Source organism: Muntiacus reevesi, chromosome 2 (genome assembly GCF_963930625.1).
Source record: "Muntiacus reevesi chromosome 2, mMunRee1.1, whole genome shotgun sequence".
In the NCBI taxonomy this organism is placed as follows: domain Eukaryota; kingdom Metazoa; phylum Chordata; class Mammalia; order Artiodactyla; family Cervidae; genus Muntiacus; species Muntiacus reevesi.
The window spans coordinates 68,308,061-68,330,422 of NC_089250.1; the positions used below are offsets into that span (position 1 = coordinate 68,308,061).

A 22,362-nucleotide genomic window follows, 5' to 3' on the forward strand; every position below is an offset into this window, starting at 1 on the left:
ATGTAGGGGGGAAAAGGGCAAGAAAGTGTAGCTTCACAGAAACCTGAGGATGAGTGCCTTTTAGGACAGAATGATCACAGGTGTCAAATGCTGCTGAGGAGCAAGTAAGCTAAGAACTGAAGAGTGATCAACACATCTGGTGATGTCATTTCTACAAAACCTGTCCACCCCAAAGTCCTTGAACCTGGTCATTCCTGGTCCTCACCTCTATTTCCACATTAAAATAGGGTACAGGGTGATGTTGGGTTTTTATCTTACAATGTTCCAGGAATCTTAGAAAGTCGACATCTCTAAATATATCTTTAGGCGAAGTCAACCTAAACCTTGTCATTCCAGGCAGTAACAAAAATGGGGCAGGGGAGCAGGCAGATTATCAAATTTAGATGCTAACAGGAAAAGAGTAAGAGAGGGGGAAATTATTTGATAAGTGCCTGTTTGTTAACAAGTGTTGTTTCTAGAAACTATGAGTTTTACTTCTAAACAACTATGGCCTTTATGGACAAACCAAAAGCTCAAAGTGATTCAATTCTCTAAATCTGTCAAAATGGAATGATGTTTGCTTCATCCGAGGCTAGGGCAGGCCTCTTCTAGAATGTTTTTGTGGCATCTTCTAAACCAAGTAGGTCAACAAATACAGAAAAATAAGACTAATTTCCTTCCTCTTCCTTTCTGACCCACCTGGAATTTCACTGTAGGCTTGGGCTACCAGGGCCTCTGAGCCCAGAACTTCAGCGAACTCTGGCCAACAGCACTGCCATGTACCAAAGTCCAGAAAGACCAGGGCCTAGAGTCAGGAATACTGCATGTGTGGACAGGGAATGGTGCTTTTCCTATATCTCAGTCATAGCTACTCTTGAGTATTCAGCACTGTTTTTATATCTGAGGGATAAAATAGATGCTAGCAAAGATCATAATAATACCTGATTTTACTAAGGACTGAGTATTATCAAACGGAGTATGTCTCAAAACAGGTCTAAGAGGAAGTACATTACGGTTCCAACTACAATTTCATTTTCTAGAGAAGCTCAGAGAAGTTAAATAACTCGCCCAAGTCACAAGCTAGTGAGCAGCAGAGCTGAGATTTGAGACCAGGTTTGATGCTTGGTTTTAAGAGCCACTGCTCTTGACTCCTTCACGATGCTGTCTCATGCTCTGGATACACCAAACTTGGAAACAGAATTAGCAAGAATCTCTAAGCATCTCTACTTTATCTCCATCATCCACTCCCCAGCACCACCGTTATCTCCCCAACCTTTCCCCAGAAAACTGTTAACTCTTTCCTCTTCTATCCATCTCTTTACAAATCCATTTGTTTCCCAGAAAAGAATGGGAGAATACATGAAGAATCAATCTAGCAGAAGGTTGAAGATTAAATTTAAAAAATTTAAAGATTAAAAAAAACTTAAAAAACAAACAAAAAAACCCCTCGGACTTTTCAACACTACCCAGAAGGACCCCAAGATAAGGGTTAAAGAAAATCTAATATGCACTTGGTAGCTACCAGAAGACCTACAACCACCATCCTAAGGACGAATCTTGTTAGCACTGGGTACTGTATTTCCTTTTCCCTCCGCAAATGAGCACTTTTGATCCTTGGTCACTAAGTATTATATAGTTTCTCCAAACTTGCAAAATTTCTCCAAAACCGTATCAGTGGTAAAAGGATGAACTAACTAAGACATCAGACAGTGAGTTGATGAGAAGACCATAAACTGTATCAGTGGTAAAAGGATGAACTAAGACATCAGACACTGAGTTGACGAGAAGACTATAAACCGCATCAACAGCGGAAGAAGTTCACTACTGTTACTTCTGCCTCTTCTCATAACACTCAGAACACCAGCTTTGGGCTAGTTTTCCCGAGTGAAGCCCAGTTAAATAGAGGAAGGCAATTCCCTGCAGCCATATCAACAGTTGCCAAAAGTCACAGATCCTAGATCTTTCGTCGCCACTTTGATGTTGGCCCAAGGCCTCATTACCAGAGTTTCCCAGACTCCTCTGGTCAGGAAAGGAGACGAGGCAATGCTATTCACTGTTGAAACGTGGTCGTCTTTATTCCAGTGTTTCCTACACGTAAACAGATTCAGCGTCACTTTATTCATAGAATTTAAAACTCAGCAGTTTATTTCTGTTTTTAAAAAGTTGCTCTGTGTCTGTCTCAGCTAGTGACAGACTGCGTGACATCAGTAACATGAGCTGAAAGAACCACCATGTAATATATAATTATGTGTTTTAATTAAAAATTGTATCTGCTTAAAATACTTTTATTCTGGTACCAACAGATAATCTCCATACACAGCAAACCCTAGGAGTCTAGTGAGGCTGGACCTCGGAGGCCATCTAGCCCAGGCTCCCCTCTCCTGGCCTTTGACACCTCTCCAGGGGCGGGGAGCTTACCTGCCCTCAAGGCACAGGCCACAGATGAGCAGCTCAACTTCTCAGGACTGTCTTCTTCAGCTGGAGCTACAGCCTGCCCACCTGGGACTCTCCACATGTGTCCACACTCATCCACAGACAGACAGACAGCTACAGCTACCTCTTGTCTCCAACATCCTTCTAAATCTCCCCTTCGTCAGGCTCCATCATCCTGGTTTCACCTATCATACCTCAGGCAGCCAGTGTTCCTACACAGTCACTTTGCTCTGACCTCTCAAGCATGTTTCAGAGCACAAAAGGAATCAGGGCAGTAACAAAAGTGAGGCTATGCTAAGGTATGTCCAAAGATCGGTTTGCGAGCCTGTGGACTGCTTTGGCGGGAAGGTTTTTTTTTATTTTCATGCTTGGTAGCATCTTGCAGTTCAGGCATCTGTATAGCCTATCATCAGTACCTGGAAGAGAAGCGGCAGCAACTGCTCCACTTAATTAACTTGATTCTCCACCCCACCTAACTTTTTAAGTAAGAACCCTGCACTATCCATCAACACTGACTATGAGGTCTAAATGAAAACCCATCTCACTGAGGCTACATAATAGCCAGCTGACATATCAAAGGTCTTAATGTGACTTTGAAAATTCATGTTGGAATAATTTTCATAAAGAATGTTTTTTTTGGTTTGTTTTGGCCACCTGATGTGAAGAACTGACTCACTGGAAAAGACCCTGATGCTGGGAAAGATTGAAGACAGGAGGAGAAGGGGATGACAGAGGATGAGATGGTTGGATGGCATCACCGACTTGACAGACATGAGGCTGAGCAAGCTCCAGGAGCTGGTGATGGACTGGGAAACCTGGTGTGCTGCAGTCCATGGGGTCACAAAGACTGAGCGACTGAACTGAACTGTTTTTTACTGAAATGAAAGCTTACCTTAAATAGTGTTTAAAAAATTAAATATGCAGATTGTTTTAAGAATTATAAATCTGCCCATGTATCATAAATGACAATAGTTTGAGGGTTTGGGGTTCTCTTCAAGTAATATGTTCTTTGGAACAGCAGCATAATATTCCACTGGTACTGGCTATGATGTAAACCCAGGCCTATCTCAGAGATACTGCAGGATCAGTTCCAGACCACCATGTAAAGCAAGTATCATAGTGAAGTGAATCGCACAGGGTTTTTGGTTTCCTAGTGCATATAAAAGTTACGTTTACACTATACTGAAGTCTACTAAAATAACGTGCAATAGCATTATTTCTAAAAAAAGAGCAATCTACATACCTTAATTTGAAAACACTTTATTGCAAAAAAAAAAAAAATGCTGTCATCTGAACCTTCAGCACGTCATATTCTTTTTGCTGATAAAGGGTCTTGCCTTGAGGTTGATGGCTACTGACTGATCAGGATGCTGCTGCTGAAGGCTGGGGTGGTTGTGGCAATTTATTAATGACAACAATGAAGCTTACCACGTTGATTAAGTCTTCCTTTCACAAACAGTTTTCTGTAGCATGCAGTGATGTCTGACAGTGTTTTACCCACAGTACAACTTTTAAAATGGAATCAATCCTTCAAGACCTGCTCCTGTTTTATCAACTAAGTTTGTGCAATATTCTAAATCCTTTGTTGCCATTTCAACAATCATCAAATCTTCACCAGGAGCAGTTTCCATCTCAAGAAACCACTTTCTTTGCTCATCATAAGAAGCAACTCCTCATTTGTTTAAGTTTTATCATGAGATTGCAGCAATTCAGTCCCGTCTTTAGGCTCCACTTCTAGTTCTCCACCACAGTTACAGTTATTTCCTCCACTAAAGTCTTGAACCCCTCAAAGTCACCCATGAGGGTTGGAGTCAACTTCTCCTAAACTCCTGTTAATGTTGACATTTTGACCTCTTCCTGTGAATCACAAGTGTTCTTCACGGTATTTAGAATGGTGAATCCCTTCCAGAAGGCTTTCAATTTGCTTTGTCCAGATCCATCAGAGGAATCACTATCAATGGCAGTGCTACAGCCTTACAAAATACATGTCCTAAATATTAAGATTTGAAAGTCAAATTATTTCTTGATTCGAAGGCTGCAGAATGGATGCTGTGTTAGCAGACATGAAAACACCATTAATCTCACCGTACAACTCCATCAGAGCTCTTGAGTGACCACGGACATTGTCAATGAGCAGTCATTTTTTTCCTGAGCAGTAGGACTCAACAGTAAACTATGCTGTAAACACATGTGCTATCATCCAGGCTATGTAATTTACATTTAGAGACTACAGGCAGAGTAGATCTAGCTCAATTTTTAAGGACCCTAGTAGTTTCAGGATGGCACATGAGCACTGGCTTCAGCTTCAAGTCACCAGCTGCATTAGCCCCTAACAAGAGAGTCAGCCTGTCTTTTGAAGCTTTGAAGACAGGCACTGATTTCTCCTCTCTAGCCATGAAAGTCCTAAATGGCATCTTCTTCCAATGAAGGCTGTTTTGTCTAAACTGAAAATCTGTTGTGTAGCGTAGTCACCTTCACGGATCACACGAGCTAGATCTTCTGCATAACTTGCTGTAGCTTTTCATCAGCACTTGCTGCTTCACCTTCCATTCTTATGTTATGGAGACGGCTTCTCTCCTTAAACCTCATGAGGCAACCTCTGCTGGCTTTATACTTTTCTTGGGCACTTACCTCACCTCCACCAGCCTTCACAGAATTGAAGAGGGTTAGGGCCTTGCTGTGGATGAGGCTCTGACTCAGGGGAATGTTGTGGTTTGCTTGACCTTCCACCCAGACCACTAAAACTTCTTCCACATCAGCTATAACCCTGCTATGCATTCTCATTATTCATGTGTTCACTGGAGTGGCACCTTTAATTTCCTTCAAGAACTTTTCCTTTACATTCACAACTTGGCTAACTGTGAGCCACAAGAGGCCTCGATTTTAGCCTGTCTTTACTTCCCATGTCCCTTCTTCACTAAACTTATTCACCTTTAGCTTTTGATTGAAAATGAAAGCCAAGCAACTCTTCCTTTCACCCGAACACCTGAAGGCCGTTGTAGGGTTATTAAGTGGCCTAATTTCCATATCACTGTGTCTCAAGGAACGGCTGTTTCTTGGGCTCAGAAGCCAGAGAAGGTGAATGGTGGAGGAACGGCCAGTGGAGCAGTGAGAACACACACATTTATCCATGAAGTTCACTGTCTCACATGGGTGCAGTTCCTGGCACCCCAAAACAATTACAATAGCAACACCAAAGATCACGGATCTCAGATTACCATAACAAATAAAATAACAATGAAAAGGTCTGAAATATTCAGAGAATTACCAAAACATGACACCGAGACATGAAGTGAGCAAAAGCTATTGGAAAAATGGCCCTGTTAGACTTGCTAAACACAGGGGTGCTACAAACCTTCCATTAAAAAAAAAGTAGTATCTGTAAAGCACAGTAAAATGAAGCCTTCTGGTAGTCCCCTTTTTGATGGACACATAAGTTTTTTTCCATTTCTGCTCTTAAAAACAAAGTAGCCATGAAGCCTGTACACACAGTTTTGCACACTTGTCTGAGTATATCCATAACAGAAAACTCTGGCAGATGGAACTGCATGCTCTGCAGTGTTTGTCTGCTAACTTGTGACTCTAAAGAGCTAGGACAGGAAGAAATTGGGAGTGTAGACAGCCTTTAGGCAGCAGATGAGTCAATTATTTCCTAGAAGAGGCTGTGTTAGTTTGGTTTCACAAGGACCTAGCTGCTGGAGAGAGAACAGAGGGTCTTCCTTGGAACCATGTCGCTAGACCACCCTGTGTTTCACTACTGAGTGCTCCACAGAAGCAGACAGGAAAGGGGCTGGCTCCACCCATCCTCCGTGCATGGGTTCCAGCTGAAGAGCAGAGACTCAGACCTCCCTGGTTACCAGCTTGTCATCAATTCTGTACAAGGAAAACCAGCCCAATTCCAGGAGATCGAGGTCGGTCCCCTCATCTCACCTCCCTGGGCCTCACTGGCTTAAGCCTCTGGGCTGCTCTGAATAGGAAACCACCTGAAACACAGAACTATAATACCAACTGAGGAAAAGAGATCTTAGCAAGATGGGTCACACGGGCCAAACATTTTATCAACTCCCCTCCCCTTCAGGAAACCAAATGGCGCCAAACAGTTGAGAGGTTCACTATTTTCTGCAGGAGAAAACTTCCACAGGTTGTGATAAATAGGAGGCCTCTGAGAGACTGCTTTTAGTTTAACTGAACATTGAAAATAATAAATATGTAAACTATAAAGAAGTGAGCACTTTTTATAAAAACTTGGTAAGCTGTTCCTGGGGGTTCGGGGGGGGGGGGGAAACATCTCTTTTTCACATAGCTAATTTTGAGTCATATTCTGATTTACAGTCTTCATTACATTTATTCCTATATGGAGCTGACCTGAGCACAGTATAAATCTATATATTAAGTCCTTCAGGACAGAGCTCTCAGTTACCATGTGGAGAATGGAAAACACAGGAATCAGGGTAACCACCAGAGGCTGAGAGAGAGGCCAGAAAAGCCAGCATCTCCTCTTGTTTTAAAAAAAAAAAAAAAAAAAGCACTAGTGTGAGCTGGATTCACTCACTTAAAAGATAGGTAATCTCTTACCTGCTTCTCTTTCTTCTGTATTTTCATTATCATCTATTAAAGGCAATTATTTTATTTCTGTAAAACATAAAAAAGGGCAAAAATTATGTTAAAATCCACAATAAAACATTTCAGATTATCTCAAGATTAGCTGTGGCCCATAAGGAAAACAGAGAATGGAAGATTACATCCCCAGAACATTTACACTTAGCAATCTTCCAGCCTGACACTCCTGAGAGCCCTGTGCACCAGCCTAAGCCTACCTACTCCTATCCCGAGCCCTCATCTTTGGCTCTAGATGCAGCAGAGTCAAAAGGATACTGTCTTTGTAGATAAAACAAGTTATAAAAAATGCTGGCACATTAAGTCACAAAGGGAACTCAAAGAGGAACTGAAAATGATGCCATGAGTATATTTGGGGGGTATGGAGGGGTGGAGAGGGACTAGAACTTGAAGAAGCAAAGTCCTCATTTTGGGGGGGGGGGAGAAAATTAGTAAATAGTATCTATAACTGATATATCTGGAAATAGAAATATGCACAATAAAAAAGAGAGTTAAAGGACTTCCCTGGCGGTCCAAAGGCTAAGACTCCATGCTTCCAGTGCAGGGGGCCCCGAGTTCGATTCCTGGTCAGGGAACTAGACTCCATGTGCCACAATTAAAACCCAGTGCAGCCAAACAAATAAATAAATATTTTTAAAAGAGAAAGAGCTGAAAGAGTTAAAAGTGGTTCTTCTGAAGGAGAGAGGAGCTGGTATGAGACAGGACAGGGCACTCTTGCATTTCATCATATGCTGTCCTACATTACTTGATGTTTCAAACCTGTGCATTTTAAACTGACAAAATAAATTCTATTTCAATATTCCATGATTTTTTCCTAATGATTTTATTATACCCAGGACTTAAGTCCCATCCCCAGGCTCCAACCACAAAGCCCATGATGACACTGAGCTTCTCATAAATGACTTTTGAGCAGCACAGCGACAAGAGCCCAGCAAGTGGCTTGAGAGGTTAGAAGTGCTCTGGGGCATCCAGGGGACAGAAGGATCTCTGTTCTAGGAAACCCAGAATGTAGGGCTGCCTGAATCACCCACTCTCACCTCCCCCATAGACAAACAAAGGAAAGATCATAGTATATATACTCGGCTTCCGGTTCTAGTCCGGATGTAGACATCACTTCATATTCATTGTTTACCTTGATTTCCTGGACATCCCATAGAGCTAGGAACCCATCCCAGAGGCGCACGATTATCCTTATGTTATACTTATTTCTCACATGCAAGTGACGGCGGTATGTGCAGGCGTCAAAGAGAACTTTTAGATTAAACCAAGGCAGTCTCCCTAAGTGGGCTCATGATGTGTTTGATGCAACTGAGAAAAATGAAGGACTTGGGATTTCAATCATCCGTGGGAACCACAATTACAGTTTAAAGTCTGTTGATTTAGGGTTTTCTTTTCCTCCACGAGTCAGAAGCATTTTCTATTCAAAGGAACGTAACATGTGACCAGGACACTGCTGCTTGCAAAGAGCGCAGCATCCACGGGAGCAACAAGCGCAAAGTGGTCACAGGCAGGCCCGAGACCAAGGGGAAGAGAGGGCGGCAGAGAAGAACCGGCCACGTCAGGAAAGGGGAAACCAAGTCAGTACACAGTGCTTTTAAGGATCAGTGTGAGGACTAGCATTTGACGAAACAATGAACTTACCTCAAGAAAGCCATAAATTTCTGAGAAATGGCAAGATAAGGGCTCTGAAGCCAGGGCAGTTCAGAGAATCTTACCCTCTGGACTTCAATAGAGTGGAGTCGACTCTAGGTCAACTATGTTAGCACAAAAGTCTATCTCCTTTATCTCTCAACTTTGAGTTATCAAGACCCCAGAAAACCAACATTCTCAACCATCACAAACTGTCAAAAATTCTGAAATGAAGAAGGAAGTCTGGGAAATAAACTCTGGCTAATAAAAAGGGATATTATCAATAACCAGACATGTAACTCAAATAAAATTCTACCCAACAAAATGAAATCAATTGCTTACAAAATGCAGAAAAAGTCTAATGCCAAGAAAAATCACCTTTTAATATATATATAAAAAAAAAAATCAAGTATAATGCAGTGGAGACATCAAAAAACACAACTTCTGACTAAGGTCCACAAACCAGCATGCAAATGAACAGAGCCCGAGCGCTGCCTGCAATATGGGGAAAACAGGTCCAGCTGATCGTCACTGTTGGCATGTTCATCGTCTAAAGCTTTCTGAAAGCACTCAGGCAACGCGTCACCTAGATCTATGGACTGCAGCGGTTCCGCTTTCAGGAATCCACCCAGAGGCAATCAGCCAGAAGGAAATCAAGCTGAGAGGAAGCTCAGGGATGGGGCTGGAGACAGTGTGGAAACGCTGTCACAGCAGAGCTCAGGTGCTGCAGAGGGTCACTGTTCCCGGGGTCCTGGTCATCACAGGGCCTGGGGAGATCAGAGGCGGCTGATGAGCAGAAGCTAGAAAGACTGGGAAGGTGTGGGGCTGACCCAAGTAAGGCCTGAATGTAGTTCCTCAGCAGAGAGAAGGCTTGGAGGAAAAGCTTGGTGAAAAGATTCTAAACCAAATCTCACCACCAGGTGTTCACATGTGAGATACTGCCACCCGCACCCTCAGGGATTTTCACGCCGTGCAGATAAACCCACTCCATTCTCTGAGAGAGACAATGTGTGTGAAATCCAAGTGCATCCCAGTGATGCTGCTATGAGAGTAACTGCTTCTGGGACCTCCCTGGTGGTCCAGGGGTTAAGACTTCACCTTCCAATGCAGGGGATGCAGGCTGGATCCCTGGTCGGGGAACTAAGACCTCACATGCCAAGGAAAGAATTGCTCTCATTCACTGAAAGCAGGCTTTTGGCCAACCTTGCGTTGTGATTGTGAAATCATTTCTAGTACCTGGATAGATTGCCACCCACCAGCATGTGGGTACTTCACAAGATAGCATCTGTCATCAACAGCATCAATTTGGTGTTCAATAAGCATGTACTGACTTTTATTTCTCCAAATACCATCTAGTAGTTTACTAGGCATTCTCTCTGAGATTTTCTCTACCTTTTTACCTCTTTGATGGCATGTGTTTAAAAAACAGAAAACTACCTAATCTTTTTGTGCGGCTAAATTTTATGCAGCAGGAATAGCAAATGAGATATATGCTAAAGCAGGTACTTCTGCACAACACTGGAAATGGTTTCACAGCCTCTGCTGCTGTGCTGACATCACCCAAAAGTTGTGATTAGACAGATCCTTTAGGCTCAATAAAGTGCAAATTAAAACAGTAATTTCAGAGCCCCACAATTTAATTAGAAGCATAATACAAACATATTCTGAAACTCCTGTGTGGACAAACCAGGAAACTTGTCGAGAGAGCGTATTAAAAAGTATATTAAAAAAAAGTGTATAGCTAGGGCTTCCCTGGTGGCCCAGTTGTTGAGACTTCACGCTTCCACTGCTGGAGGGCATGGGTTCATTCTCTGGCTGGGGGCCTAGATTCCACATGCCTTGCAGGGCAGCCAAAAAACAATAAAAATTAAAAAGTGTGTAACTTCTGAATGACATGAAAACTGGGAGAACTCCTCAATGCATTTCACTGCTCGTGTATGAAAGCAGTATTTACAAGAAGGTTAGCTGTTAATACTATAAAAAGTAAACAATATAAATATTCCCATTCTTCTTAACACTCACAGCGAAGCTTATACTAAGAAAAATGGGTGCAGGTTCATTAACAACATTCTGAAATATATTACTTTTTCCCTCTCCAGTTCAACAATTGTTCCCCAGCGCCATCTCCAAGTTCCTCTGTGTGGTCAGCCTTTGTCTCCTCACCTACAAAAAGGCTGACAATGGCAATCAGAGAGTATCAGGACACGGGATGCACATAAGCCTTCTGGCAGACTTTGGTGTCACTTGTCCTGGGCGTCCCTCAAGGGTAGGGGAAGGAAGGTGGCCCCCCTCTCCGGAGGACAACTATCCTTCCATCAGTACTTGGGGTCCATCCTCTCCTGCTCAGCCTCTAGATCACTTTGGAGCTAGTCCTTCCTCGTTTCATTCTGGTTTCCCCTTAGATGTCACCTGCCACCCAAGTCTTCCTTAACCCCCTATTCCCCCCAGCCCCTATCCCCAGTCTCTCTTCTCTCACCCTGATTTAGCTTTTATTCCTGGCACTTGTTACCACCTGACGTTGTATTACGTCTAGTTGATCACGAACTTATTATCTGTGAGATGCACACACATGAGTGAAGCTCTGTTTTGTTCACGCTAAACTTCCTGAGTCTGAAAAAGCAATGGGCTCACAACGGGGACTCAGTAAACATGTGTTCCATGAAGAATCACTTCCTTCTCTCTGCAGATAGACAGACTCAACTCTATCTCAGAACAGTAACCATACTAACAAGTCCCACACCTGAATCATCACTTCCTTCCGTATTACTTCCCTAAAGCTCCTCTCTGCAATGACTCCCTAGTTAACAAGTCTAAGGCGTTATCCTGAGTTTCTTGCAGCACTGTAGCTACAGACCATTTTCTCCTCTTAAAACTCCCATCTCACTGGTTTCCTGGAAGCCGTTCTCTCCAGCTTTCCTTCTGACTGCAGGCTTCCAAAGCTTAGCTTCCTCCATAGGCTCCTCGCATTATAAGGCCCAACTCTTAAAACGTCAGTGTCCCCATGGCTAAACATTCTAACAACTTCACGTGGCAATGTTAATCACATCACTCTAAAACAGGACAGAGTCAATGACGTGTTAATAAATTCCACGTGGGCTCTGACTTCTCCACTCAACTCCAAAACCTCACCTCAAACCAGGTGTGTGCTCAGTCACTCAGCCATGTTCGACTCTGCGACCCCATGGCCTGTAGACCGCCAGGCCTCTCTGTTTATGGGATTCTCCAGGCAAGAATACTGGAGTGGGGTGCCATTTCCCAAATCCAAGTTCTCCTGACTTCTAAGTGGACTTATCCATCCATATCCTGGTCAGTTCCAATCAGGGGTTCCACAGATACCCCACAAATCCCACAACTCTTCCAAAACCAAACTCAATGCCGTCTTTACACACACACCCGCCTCTGCTCCTATGTCTCCCACTGGAGGTCAGAGTCCCACAGCCTGCCACCCAGCCCAGAGTCCAATTGTCCTTAACCCCTTCCCCTTCCCTTAACTCCTTCCTCACACCTGAATCCTGAGGATCCTCTCCAGTCCACTTTGGGTGGGGGGTGTTTTTCACCTGATCCAGCCTCCTAAGTGTCTCTATTCTTAAGTGCCTTCCACCGTCATACCATTACCCTCATTGCACCAAGCGTGTGTTTTCCTAAAGTATTTGCCAAATCAGATCATTATCTCTGCAGTGTCTTCAGAAAAGAAAACTTCTTCACTGCACAGAGCCCTGCATAAGAGATCCAGACTCTAGTCCATGTCTGCTGCTCTGACATTACCTTCCACCATTCAGCCAACTGTTCTGAACACCTGAAGTTCAGGCTATGCCTCCTTCCACTTCATTCTCTTATCCTTCAAAATTCAACGCTTGTGCGTCATGTTCTCCGGGATGTTTTACCTGACTTCCCTAAGCCCCTAAAAGCGCCTCTGAGGAGCGCTAAGCCATAGCAGCTATACCACCATGGCTTCATCTTTTCCCCGCATCTCCGTGCCATCAGCTCCGTGCCTCCGCGCCCTCCAGGAGGGGACTGTGTCCGGCAGCATCAGGCTCAGTGCCCGACATCTGGACTCATAAAGGATTACATGTGGAGTAAGGGAGTGAATAAATGGGAAAGTGATATTTACAGAAAAGGCTTTGAGCTCCTACCTTCTTTATCATAACTGGTGGCCTTTCTTTTTCCTTTCCTGTTTACTGTTCTTTTACGTCCAATCAAATTTCTTAGCATTCATCATTCATGCTTTTTCAAAGTAATATGTGTACTTAGCTTAAGAATTCAATAAATGCAGCTTAAAACAAAAAATATTCCCCTGACTCTACTCCTCCCCATTCCTGACTCACTCTTCCCAGAGGTAATCTTTTGATCTACAGCTCTTCCTTCTGCTATGTTTCAAAAAATTTCTTAAAAACAGTGATTACAAAATTAAGGATAAAAATCATTAGAGTAATCTCAATAGATGCAGGAAAAGCTTTCGACAAAATTCAACATCCATTCATGATAAAAAAAACTCTCAACAAAGTGGGCCCAGAGGGAACATATCTCAACATAATAAAGGTCATATATGACAACCCACGGAGCTTCCTCAATTGCTCAGTGATAAAGAATCCACCTGCAACGCAGGAGACACAGAGATGTGGGTTCAATCCCTGAGTCGAGGAGATCCCTTGGGGGAGGAGTAAATGGCAATCCACTCCAGTATTCTTGCTTGAAAAATCCCATGGACAGAGGAGTCTGGCAGGATGCAGTCCAAAGGGTCACAAAGAGCCAGACAAGACTGATCAACTGAGTGCAATGACAAGCCCACAGCTAATACCAGCCTCAACAGTGAAGAGCTTTTCTTCTTAGATCATGAACAAAACAAGAATGCCCACTCTCGCCACTCTTATTCAACACAGTATTGGAAGTCCTAACCCGGGCAATCAGACTAGAAAAAGAAATAAAAGGCATCCAAACTGGAAAGTAAAACCATCACTATCTGAAGATGACATGATGCTTTATAAAGAAAACACCATCGACTCCAACAAAAACCCATCAGAACTAGTAAATGAGTTCAGTGAAGTTGCGGGATATAAAATTAATAATAGAAATCTGTAGCATTTCTATACACTAATAATGATCTCTCAGAAAAAGAAATTAAGAAAACATTTGCAACTCCCATAAAAAAGAGTAAAATACCTAGGAATAAGCTGAACAAAGAAGCTGAAAGACCTGTAGTTTAAGGCTATCAGACACTGATAAAAGAAACTGGAAACAACACAAATAGATGGAAAGATACACTGTGCTCACAGGTTGGAAGAATTAATACAGTTAAAATGATCATACTACCCAAAGCAACCGACAGAGTCAATGCAATCCCTATCAAAATACCAATGGCATTTTTCACAGAGCTAGATAGAACAAATATTCCTAAAATTTGTGTGGAACCAAAAAAGACCCCGAATATCCAAAGCTATCCTGAGAAAGAAGAAAAAAGATGAAAGGATCACGCCCCCTGATTTTGAAGCACACAGCTGAAACTAACACAATATTGTCGGTCAACTATACGTCAGTATCAATAAATAAGATTGCTAAAAAACATGCTAATACTGCTATCAGACCTTTTTATGATTTCACACAGTATTCTATCAGCTTCTTCCTATAAAACAGGAGTTGGCAAACATTTTTATAAAATACCAGACAATAAATATTTTAGGTTTTGCAGACCACACAGTCTCTGTGGCAACTATTCAATTTTGCCACTGCAGCATGAAAACAGCCACAGACAACATGCAAACGTATGGGTTTGTCTGTACTTAAAAAAAAAAAAACGGCAAAAGCACGTAGCCCCCCTGCTACAGAAGATGAACTATATCTTCCTGGTATAGTTATTATTAAATCAATATTTGTTTCACAGCTAAGATATGAACTATGCTGTGCTAAAGTTTTCCTTTTGCGTGTAATCTTTCCCCCTAAAGACAGTAAGTACCTTTAAACTTAAAAATGTGCTTTGTTTTCTGTGAGTCACTAACTTACCGGAAAATGCTCCCCCCAAACTTTAAAAGTAGGATTCCTCTCAACCGAGGTGCATTTCTACCCCTTGTACCGTTCTATCTGAGGTCTCAGGGCTCTCTTCGGCCTGCTTCAAAGCCACCTCCCCTTACTGGGGCCTCTCACCTCCATCCTCCTGGCGACCCATTCTCTGTGTCGCCCTTGAGTGGACGCCCAAGTTTCTTTCTTCTCTCTGAGGGTTTACGCTCTCATTCTGGTGAATCACAATGTCCACTCACTCACTAGGAAATGTAAGTTCCGAGACCTTCGTGTCTGACTATGCTCACAGTCCACCTTGATGGCTTGGAGGGCAGCAAATCACAAGCTGGAGATGGACTCCTTCTCAGAATTTCAAGAACATTTCACCCCAGTCCTGTTCCTTCCAACGCCTGTTAAGGAATCTGAACCGCTGAGATGGCTAATCCCTTATCTGAAACCTCTCTTCCTTCACAGAAAGCTTTTAGCCCAAGGGAGCATCTTTTCACAATGATGTACCTTGGGGCTATTTTTATCCATGAGGTTGGGCACCTGGTGAATTCTTTCACATGCTAGAAACTCCTGTCTCAGTTCTGAGAAATACTCTTGTATTATTTCCTCATAATTTCCTCCCTATTGTTTTCTTGTAATAAAACTCCTATTATTGTATTTGAATGATAGACCTTCTGGGCTATACCTCTAATTTTCTCATTAAAAAAATTTTTTTTCTCTCTCTGTATCTGCTTTCTGGGAGCTTTCCCCACCTTTCTTCTCCCCCCCCCCCCTTTTTTAAAAATAATTAACAAGTTTACCATTCAATAATTCTTTTTTTTTTTTCCTAGTAACCCAGAATGGAAGGCCATTCAAATGACAAACAGTGGCGCTTTCCTTTCAAAGATCCTATGATCTAGTAGAAGACTTCCATACAACCAGAAAACTCAACCTGGAGTGAGAAAATGCTTCTGCACCAACTTTTAAGTATTTTCTATATAGTCAAGGCTCTGAATGAGTTTTTTTTCTCCACCAAAGATGGCACAGGACAAGACAAAAAAAAAAAGGATTTTGATTCATATATATTAATTTTTTGATACCTGAAAGGTTTTTTTTAAACATAGAGAATTTGTAAATTAGATCTTTTGGGGGGGAACATATAAAATTTACAAATTAGATTTACTTCTCTTATCTTTTGTATAGTATAGGGCTTTCCAGGTGGCTCAATGGTAAAGAAATTAATCTGTCAATTCAGGAGACCTAGGAGATGTGAGTTTGATCCCTGGGTTGGGAAGATCTCCTGTAGGAGGAAATGGCAATCCGCTCCAGTATCCTCGCTGGGAAAACCCATGGACAGGGGAGCCTGGTGGGCTACCGTCCATGGGGTTGCAAAGAGCTTGATACGACTGAGCTTGCACACGCACAAACAGTTTAGGCTAGAGCTAATCTCTAAGGGGTGATCTGTGATGTTCTCCACAACAGGCTGGAAAGAACACGGCATCTCATGCCTACAAGTCAAAAGCATTCACATCCCTCCAGGTTAAAAGAGGACCCCAAGGACGGGGACCCCATCTACTTTGACTACTACTATATATCTAACTCCTAGGACAGTATTTTGTGAATGAGTGAATATGTGAATATTACACAGGATTTATTAATGGTGGGTCAAAAAAGAAGGATCATACCTATGTAAGGGAAATAAACCAGGCACAGACTAAAAGAACCTTCTCTCCAAAAATGCAGATGCCTAACTTGAAATATCTGTCCACAATACTAGGGAGAAGGCCTTAGCACTGCCACAACTTCCAAACTGAGAATAGCTCTTCGTTTTGCTGGCTTGAAAGTACAACTACCGCCTCCAATATTAACTTAAGATGTTTTGCCCCTCAAAAATTGTTTTAAACACTCAATGCATTATACTAAAAGCTCTGTTACCCTCTATGTGGGTGATGCAAGCCAAAAAGCAAATGAAGAGTACTGACTTTAATCTTTGTCTGTGAGAGAAGGCATAATCAGCAGTAAGAGCAATAATCTTCTAGAAAACTCTTGTTATTGGATCAAGAGTATTAGAAATGTCCATTTTGAGAGGCATCCTGTTGGTCAACTACAAAATAACAAGGCTTTAAACTCATTACTATTGACTTCAACAAATGTCTACCACTGCCATAATTCCTTACTATAATCTGTTGTATATAACAGATGGTTGCTGTTGTTTAGTCATTAAGTCATGTCCAACTCTTTTGTGACCCCATGGACTGTAGCCCTCCAGGCTCCTCTGTCTGTGGGACTTCCCAGGTAAGAACACTAGCGTGGGTTGCCATTTCCTTCTCCAGGGGATCTTCCCCAACCCAGGGATGGAACCCGAGTCTCCCACGTTGCAGGCAGATTCTTTACCACCGAGCCACCAGGGAAGCCCATCTAGATGGTATGTGCTAAGTGTGCTAAGTCATTTCAGTCGTGTCCAACTCTGTGGACCCTCTGGATTGTAGCACACCAGGCTTCTCTGTCTGGGATTCTCCAGGCAGGAATACTGGAGTGGTTTGCCATGCCCTCCTCCAGGGATCAAAGCCACGCCTCTTACCTCTCCTGCATTGGCAGGCGGGTTCTTTACCACTAGAGCCAGCTAGGAAGCCCCAGTGGCATGAAGGTGTAAGCACTGGGAAGCCCTAATGGTGTAAAGGGGTATAAAGGTATAAATAAGCCCTCTAGATGGTATAAAGGTATAAACTAAGGAAGCTCTCTAGAAGTGACTAGCAACATTTCAACAATGCTGCATTCACCAAATCAGAACTGAATGGGACCTCTGAGATTACAAAGCCAAACACTCTGATCTTCATAATGAATGAGACATACTTTCATAATACAAAAGGAGAAAAATCAACTCAAATCCCAGTTCATCTCTTCAATCAAGTCAACTCCTAATCTAGTAATGAAAATCAATTTGCTTGATAAGAATCACCATTAAGGATAGCAGTAGAAGCAAGTGACCAGGCATTACCAGGGTTATCAAATAACACATTGTAAAGTAAAACCTGACTGTCCTTCCTTTCTGTCATCAGACCCTACACTACAATGTCAACTGACCCAGATGAGGAATGATCTCATCTGTGAACACAGGACGGAAGAAACCAATCTCTTAACAGCCAAGCCCATTCAAAGTTTAGAGCTCTAAAGATTCAAGCTATAACCTTATGTGAGAAGACAGGGTGTTTACAGATGACTTTCCATATTCAGGCTCAAGAGACTTCACCAGTAACGCAAGACCTTTTTGATTTGTGGCACTTTTAATGCCATTTGTGGAGGAAGAATAATACCTGTAGGGGTTTCCCTTGAAGCTCAAATGGTAGAGAATCTGCCTGCAGTGTGGGAGACCCAGGTTTGATCCCTGGGTCAGGAAGATCCCCTGGAGAAGGGCATGGCAATCCACTCCAGTATTATTGCCTAGAGAATTCCATGGACAGAAGAGCCTGGTAGGAGTTGTAAAGAGTTGTACACGACTGAGCAACTACACTTTCACTTTTTGAAGATATCTAGGTTCTGGACACAACTGCAATATGAGTTGTACAATTTATTCAGTCTTCCTAAGTCTTAGTCTCTCATTTATAGAATAGGGACAAAAACTATCTTTTGTGAGAGGAGATGGATGAGTTCTCTTTTGGACATGCTAAATTTGAAGCAACAGTAAAGATATGCAAAGTGAAGGGAGAGAACTTTAAGGTCATGCAATGCAATCCTTCTATCTTAAGATAATGAAACTTAAGGGTCACAGTAGCCTAACTACCCAAAGGCCACAATTATGCAAAAGTATGAGGATTAGATTAGCCAGGTTCCAATTCAGACCTCTGAGCACTACGCCAAACTGCCTTGGATGAAAATAGCGGAAGAGGTGAGGATCGCTGTCAGTTGTTAGAAGGACTGAAGGAGTGACTAAGGGAAACTGAGGCATGCAAACCTGAGACTGGAAATGCAGTAAGGCCATGCCCTCCCCACAAGGAAAGGGAAGTGAAATCACTGTGTCCGACTCTTTGCGGTCCCATGGACTGGAGCCCAACAGGCTCCTCTGTCCATGGGACCTTCCAGGCAAGAAGACTGGAGTGGGTTGCCATTTCCTTCTTCAGGGGATGTTCCCGACCCAGGGATCAAACCTGCGTCTCCCACATTGCAGGCAGACTCTTTACCTTCTGAGTCACCAGGAGGTGAGGACTGGAGATATTCTATTGGAGAGTGGACAGATATTAGAAAGATATCCTATAGATCACTATATTCAAGAGGAAAAATACAAAGAAAGAAAGCAGGCTTTAGTAATTGGTTGTGATCCATCCTTGGGGTGAAGAGGAAGCAATTAAAACAGCTTGATAAAACTATCATTCAAGAAGACCTTTTAAGCACATTTTAAGTAAGATGGACCCTTCAGATAATATTATATATAAGGAAAAAAATAACTTATACAAATATTTCATAAGATAAACAGAGATTAAAAAATCTTTAGGGATATAACTGCCAAGTAATTGTTTAAATTCTTTATCTACTTTCCTAAAACCTCCCATTTGAATCCTGAATTGTTCAACACAACGATTTTGAAGCAATTTACAGTAAGGAAAAACTCTATCTGATGGCTATCCAAGACAGCAGGAAACACAGTAAACATACATTAGCAAAATCATAACACAGACAACACTCAGCAGAGCTCTTACTTTGGGGTAAATAATACAAGAAAAATCACGTACTTATGGCCATCCAGGCTCAGCACTCTCCATTCTACAGGAAACAGAAGAGCCAGTCCAAGTGCAAACCAGTCTACAATCTGAAGACATCAAATAAATTCGTGGGATTCCTTGTACTAAAAAGACAGGCTCTTTCCCCAACTTCTACAACTCTGCTGTGTTCAAATAAAATAAAAACCCAAGGTTTTTCCAGGTGGACTTTTTTTCTATTGTTTAGAAACAAGACAAAAAATGGATTCTGAATCTCACACAGATTTCCTTCTGTTCCAGTTTTAAGGTGAAACCCTGAAACTGAACTTCCGCATCATACATTAAACCACCTGCCGCAAACCCAGGAGAATGCTGCGCCCTGATGGATTCCAGTCGTTTCACCTCCTAAAAGCTGCTCAACTCTGGCACCTCCTGCACTTTCTTTCAGTTCAGTTCAGTTCAGTCGCTCAGTCATGTCCGACTCTGCGACCCCATGAACTGCAGCACGCCAGGCCTCCCTGTCCATCACCAACTCCTGGAGTTTACTCAAACCCATGTCCATCGCGTTGGTGATGCCATCCAACCATCTCATCCTCTGTCGTCCCCTTCTCCTCCTGCCCTCAATCTTTCCCAGCATCAGGGTCTTTTCTAATGAGTCAGTTCTTCGCATCAGGTAGCCAAAGTACTGGAGTTTCAGCTTCAACATCAGTCTTTCCAATATTAACACCCAGGACTGATTTCCTTTAGGATGGACTTGTTGGATCCCCTTGCAGTCCAAGGGACTCTCAAGAGTCCTCTCCAACACCACAGTTCAAAAGCATCAATTTCTTTAGGGGCTAAAATTTTTCTTTAACAGAATCTGAGGAGGATTTTTTTTAAAGCTCTGGAGTTTTAAAAGATTAAATTGTTCTTAATCCTCTCCCATCCTCAATTCCCCCTTCCCTGAAATCTAAAAAGAAGAAAAGTATTGTGATAAATGCAGAACCAGGCTGTGGGGGAACACATGTAACAAGGCACTGCCTGATGAGACTGATGAGGGAGAAAGCTCTCCTTGCAAAAGCAAGCTCTGACAAGCACTGGCTGAAGGGTGAGGCGGGTGGCTGGCAACCAGAATCTCCTGCCAATAAAACGCCCTGGTGATCCAAATCTGGTTGTGCGACGATGCTAAGAGCAGAAACTGCAAGCAATAAGCAGAATACTCAAGAGGCCACCCGCGGCAAATGTAAGCCAACTGACGAAAAGCTGTTAACACTGTCTATGTTATGTGTGGTCCATCTAATCTGCCTAATCACTGGTATAGATGTAGTCACCTACTTTAAATTAATATATGAGCAAACAACATATAGTTACAAGTACTGACTTCTAATACCTAGATTATCGCTCAACCAGAAGTAAAACTAAGCAAGTTTTCAGATTGGCACGTGGTACTATTTAAGGAGGACTGGTCTGGTAGATGACAGAATTCATGCCCAGGATGAGTTGAGAGAACCACAGATGGGGTCTGTTAGTTTACCTGATAAATAGCATCCATTCACAGATCAAAAGACAACCATTTTGAAATATAAATTTATCTCCTTAATACGCATAATCTCCCGCTCATATTCCTACCATGTATTTATACCACCCATTCCAATGCTCCCATGCATCATCAGCATAAGCACTGCGAACCAGACGTAGGGATGTGATTCAAGACTGTTCTAGATGCAGACGAGCAGGTTTGGAGGACTGCAATGTCCAAACTGCCACTCTGGAGTACATGTGCAGAATGAGAATCATATCTTCCATCACCTGCACCCTTTCCTTAAGACGCTATGTTTGCAAATGAAGCCCCTTTGTTGGTGGCATAGTATAAGCAATGGTAGAGAATCCGCCTGCCCATGGAGTTTGATCCCTGGGTAGGGAAGATCCCCTGGAGAAGGAAATGGCAACCCACTCCAGTATTCCTGCCTGGGAGATCCCATGGACAGAGTAGCCTGGCAGGCTACAGTCCATGGGGGTCGCAACAGAGTCGAACATGACCTAGGGACTAAACAACAACAAAGTATAACCTGAGGCTAGTAAGCAAATGAAATAAATACAAGTAGGGAAACTCTCTCATTAGCCTGGAGGTGAAATCCAAGTAACAGTTTTTAAAGGCTCCACAGATCCTAAAGGAGTTAGTGACAAAGTTGCATGTCACAGCCAAGTATACTAAAGGTCACCTTCAAACAGAAGAATATAAAATAGTAACTCTCCAGTGGGTCAAGGGACTGCATCAGTCCCTGATGCCTAGGGCAGAGCCTGTGACATAGTCAGTACCCATACAATCCGTGTAGTATAAGCAACAGTAGAGAACCTGCTTGCCAATGCAGGAGATGCGAGTTCAATCCCTGATCAGGACGATCCCCTGGAGAAGGAAATGCAACCCACTCCAGTATTCTTGCCTGGGAAATCCCATGGACAGAGCAGTCTGGTGGGCTACAGTCCATGGGGTAGCAAAAGAGTCAGACACGACCTAGGGATTAAACAACAACAAAGTATAAGCTCAGGCTAGTAATCAAACAAAATAATACAAGTCGGGAAACTCTTGATCTTCCAGATTGAATTTATAAATGAAAGGCTCACTGGCTAGTTTCACCACCCACACTAGTTTCTTCCCTCAAATGACTTAAGGGTTAAAAAATACAAGGAAACTATTTTTGTAAGGCAATCATTCTTGGTTTTCAGCCTGCTGTGTTGTATGTTTGTGGTAACTCTCTGCCTGGCCAAAGTGTTGCCACCAGCAATTCAAAGAATGAACATAACCATAACCTAATGTGGAGATACCAAGTTCTGTACACAAAACCTGTTATTGTTATTTAGTAACATCGGGGCTTTACACAGCCAACTCTTCTTTAAAATTCACCCTAAATCCTATCCACAGTATAAGGTCAGCCTTTCCTAGCAACCTATGCTTTCTGGGAAATATGACCCCCCTAGAGATTCCATATCCATCTCTCGGATCCAAGGCCAACTTCCAACTTGGTGAATTCCTTAGGATTTTGCACCCAGA

General features: G+C 42.6%; 1 protein-coding gene across 7 annotated transcripts in view; it reads right to left on the reverse strand.

The window, feature by feature from the left end:
* The window catches only part of CHD6 (chromodomain helicase DNA binding protein 6), a 192,036-nt gene that overhangs the window by 133,081 nt on the left and 36,593 nt on the right, over positions 1-22,362 (reverse strand). For 3 of the 7 annotated variants that reach the window (XM_065922021.1, XM_065922022.1, XM_065922027.1), the window contains one exon: positions 6,988-7,044. In XM_065922021.1, the coding sequence (XP_065778093.1) occupies positions 6,988-7,020 (33 nt within the window). In that variant the 5' untranslated portion in view covers positions 7,021-7,044. Of the gene's footprint in view, positions 1-6,987; positions 7,045-19,364; positions 19,442-21,666; positions 21,807-22,362 lie in introns of those variants that run through there. The other 4 variants (XM_065922024.1, XM_065922023.1, XM_065922025.1 and 1 more) reach the window with 3 other exon arrangements.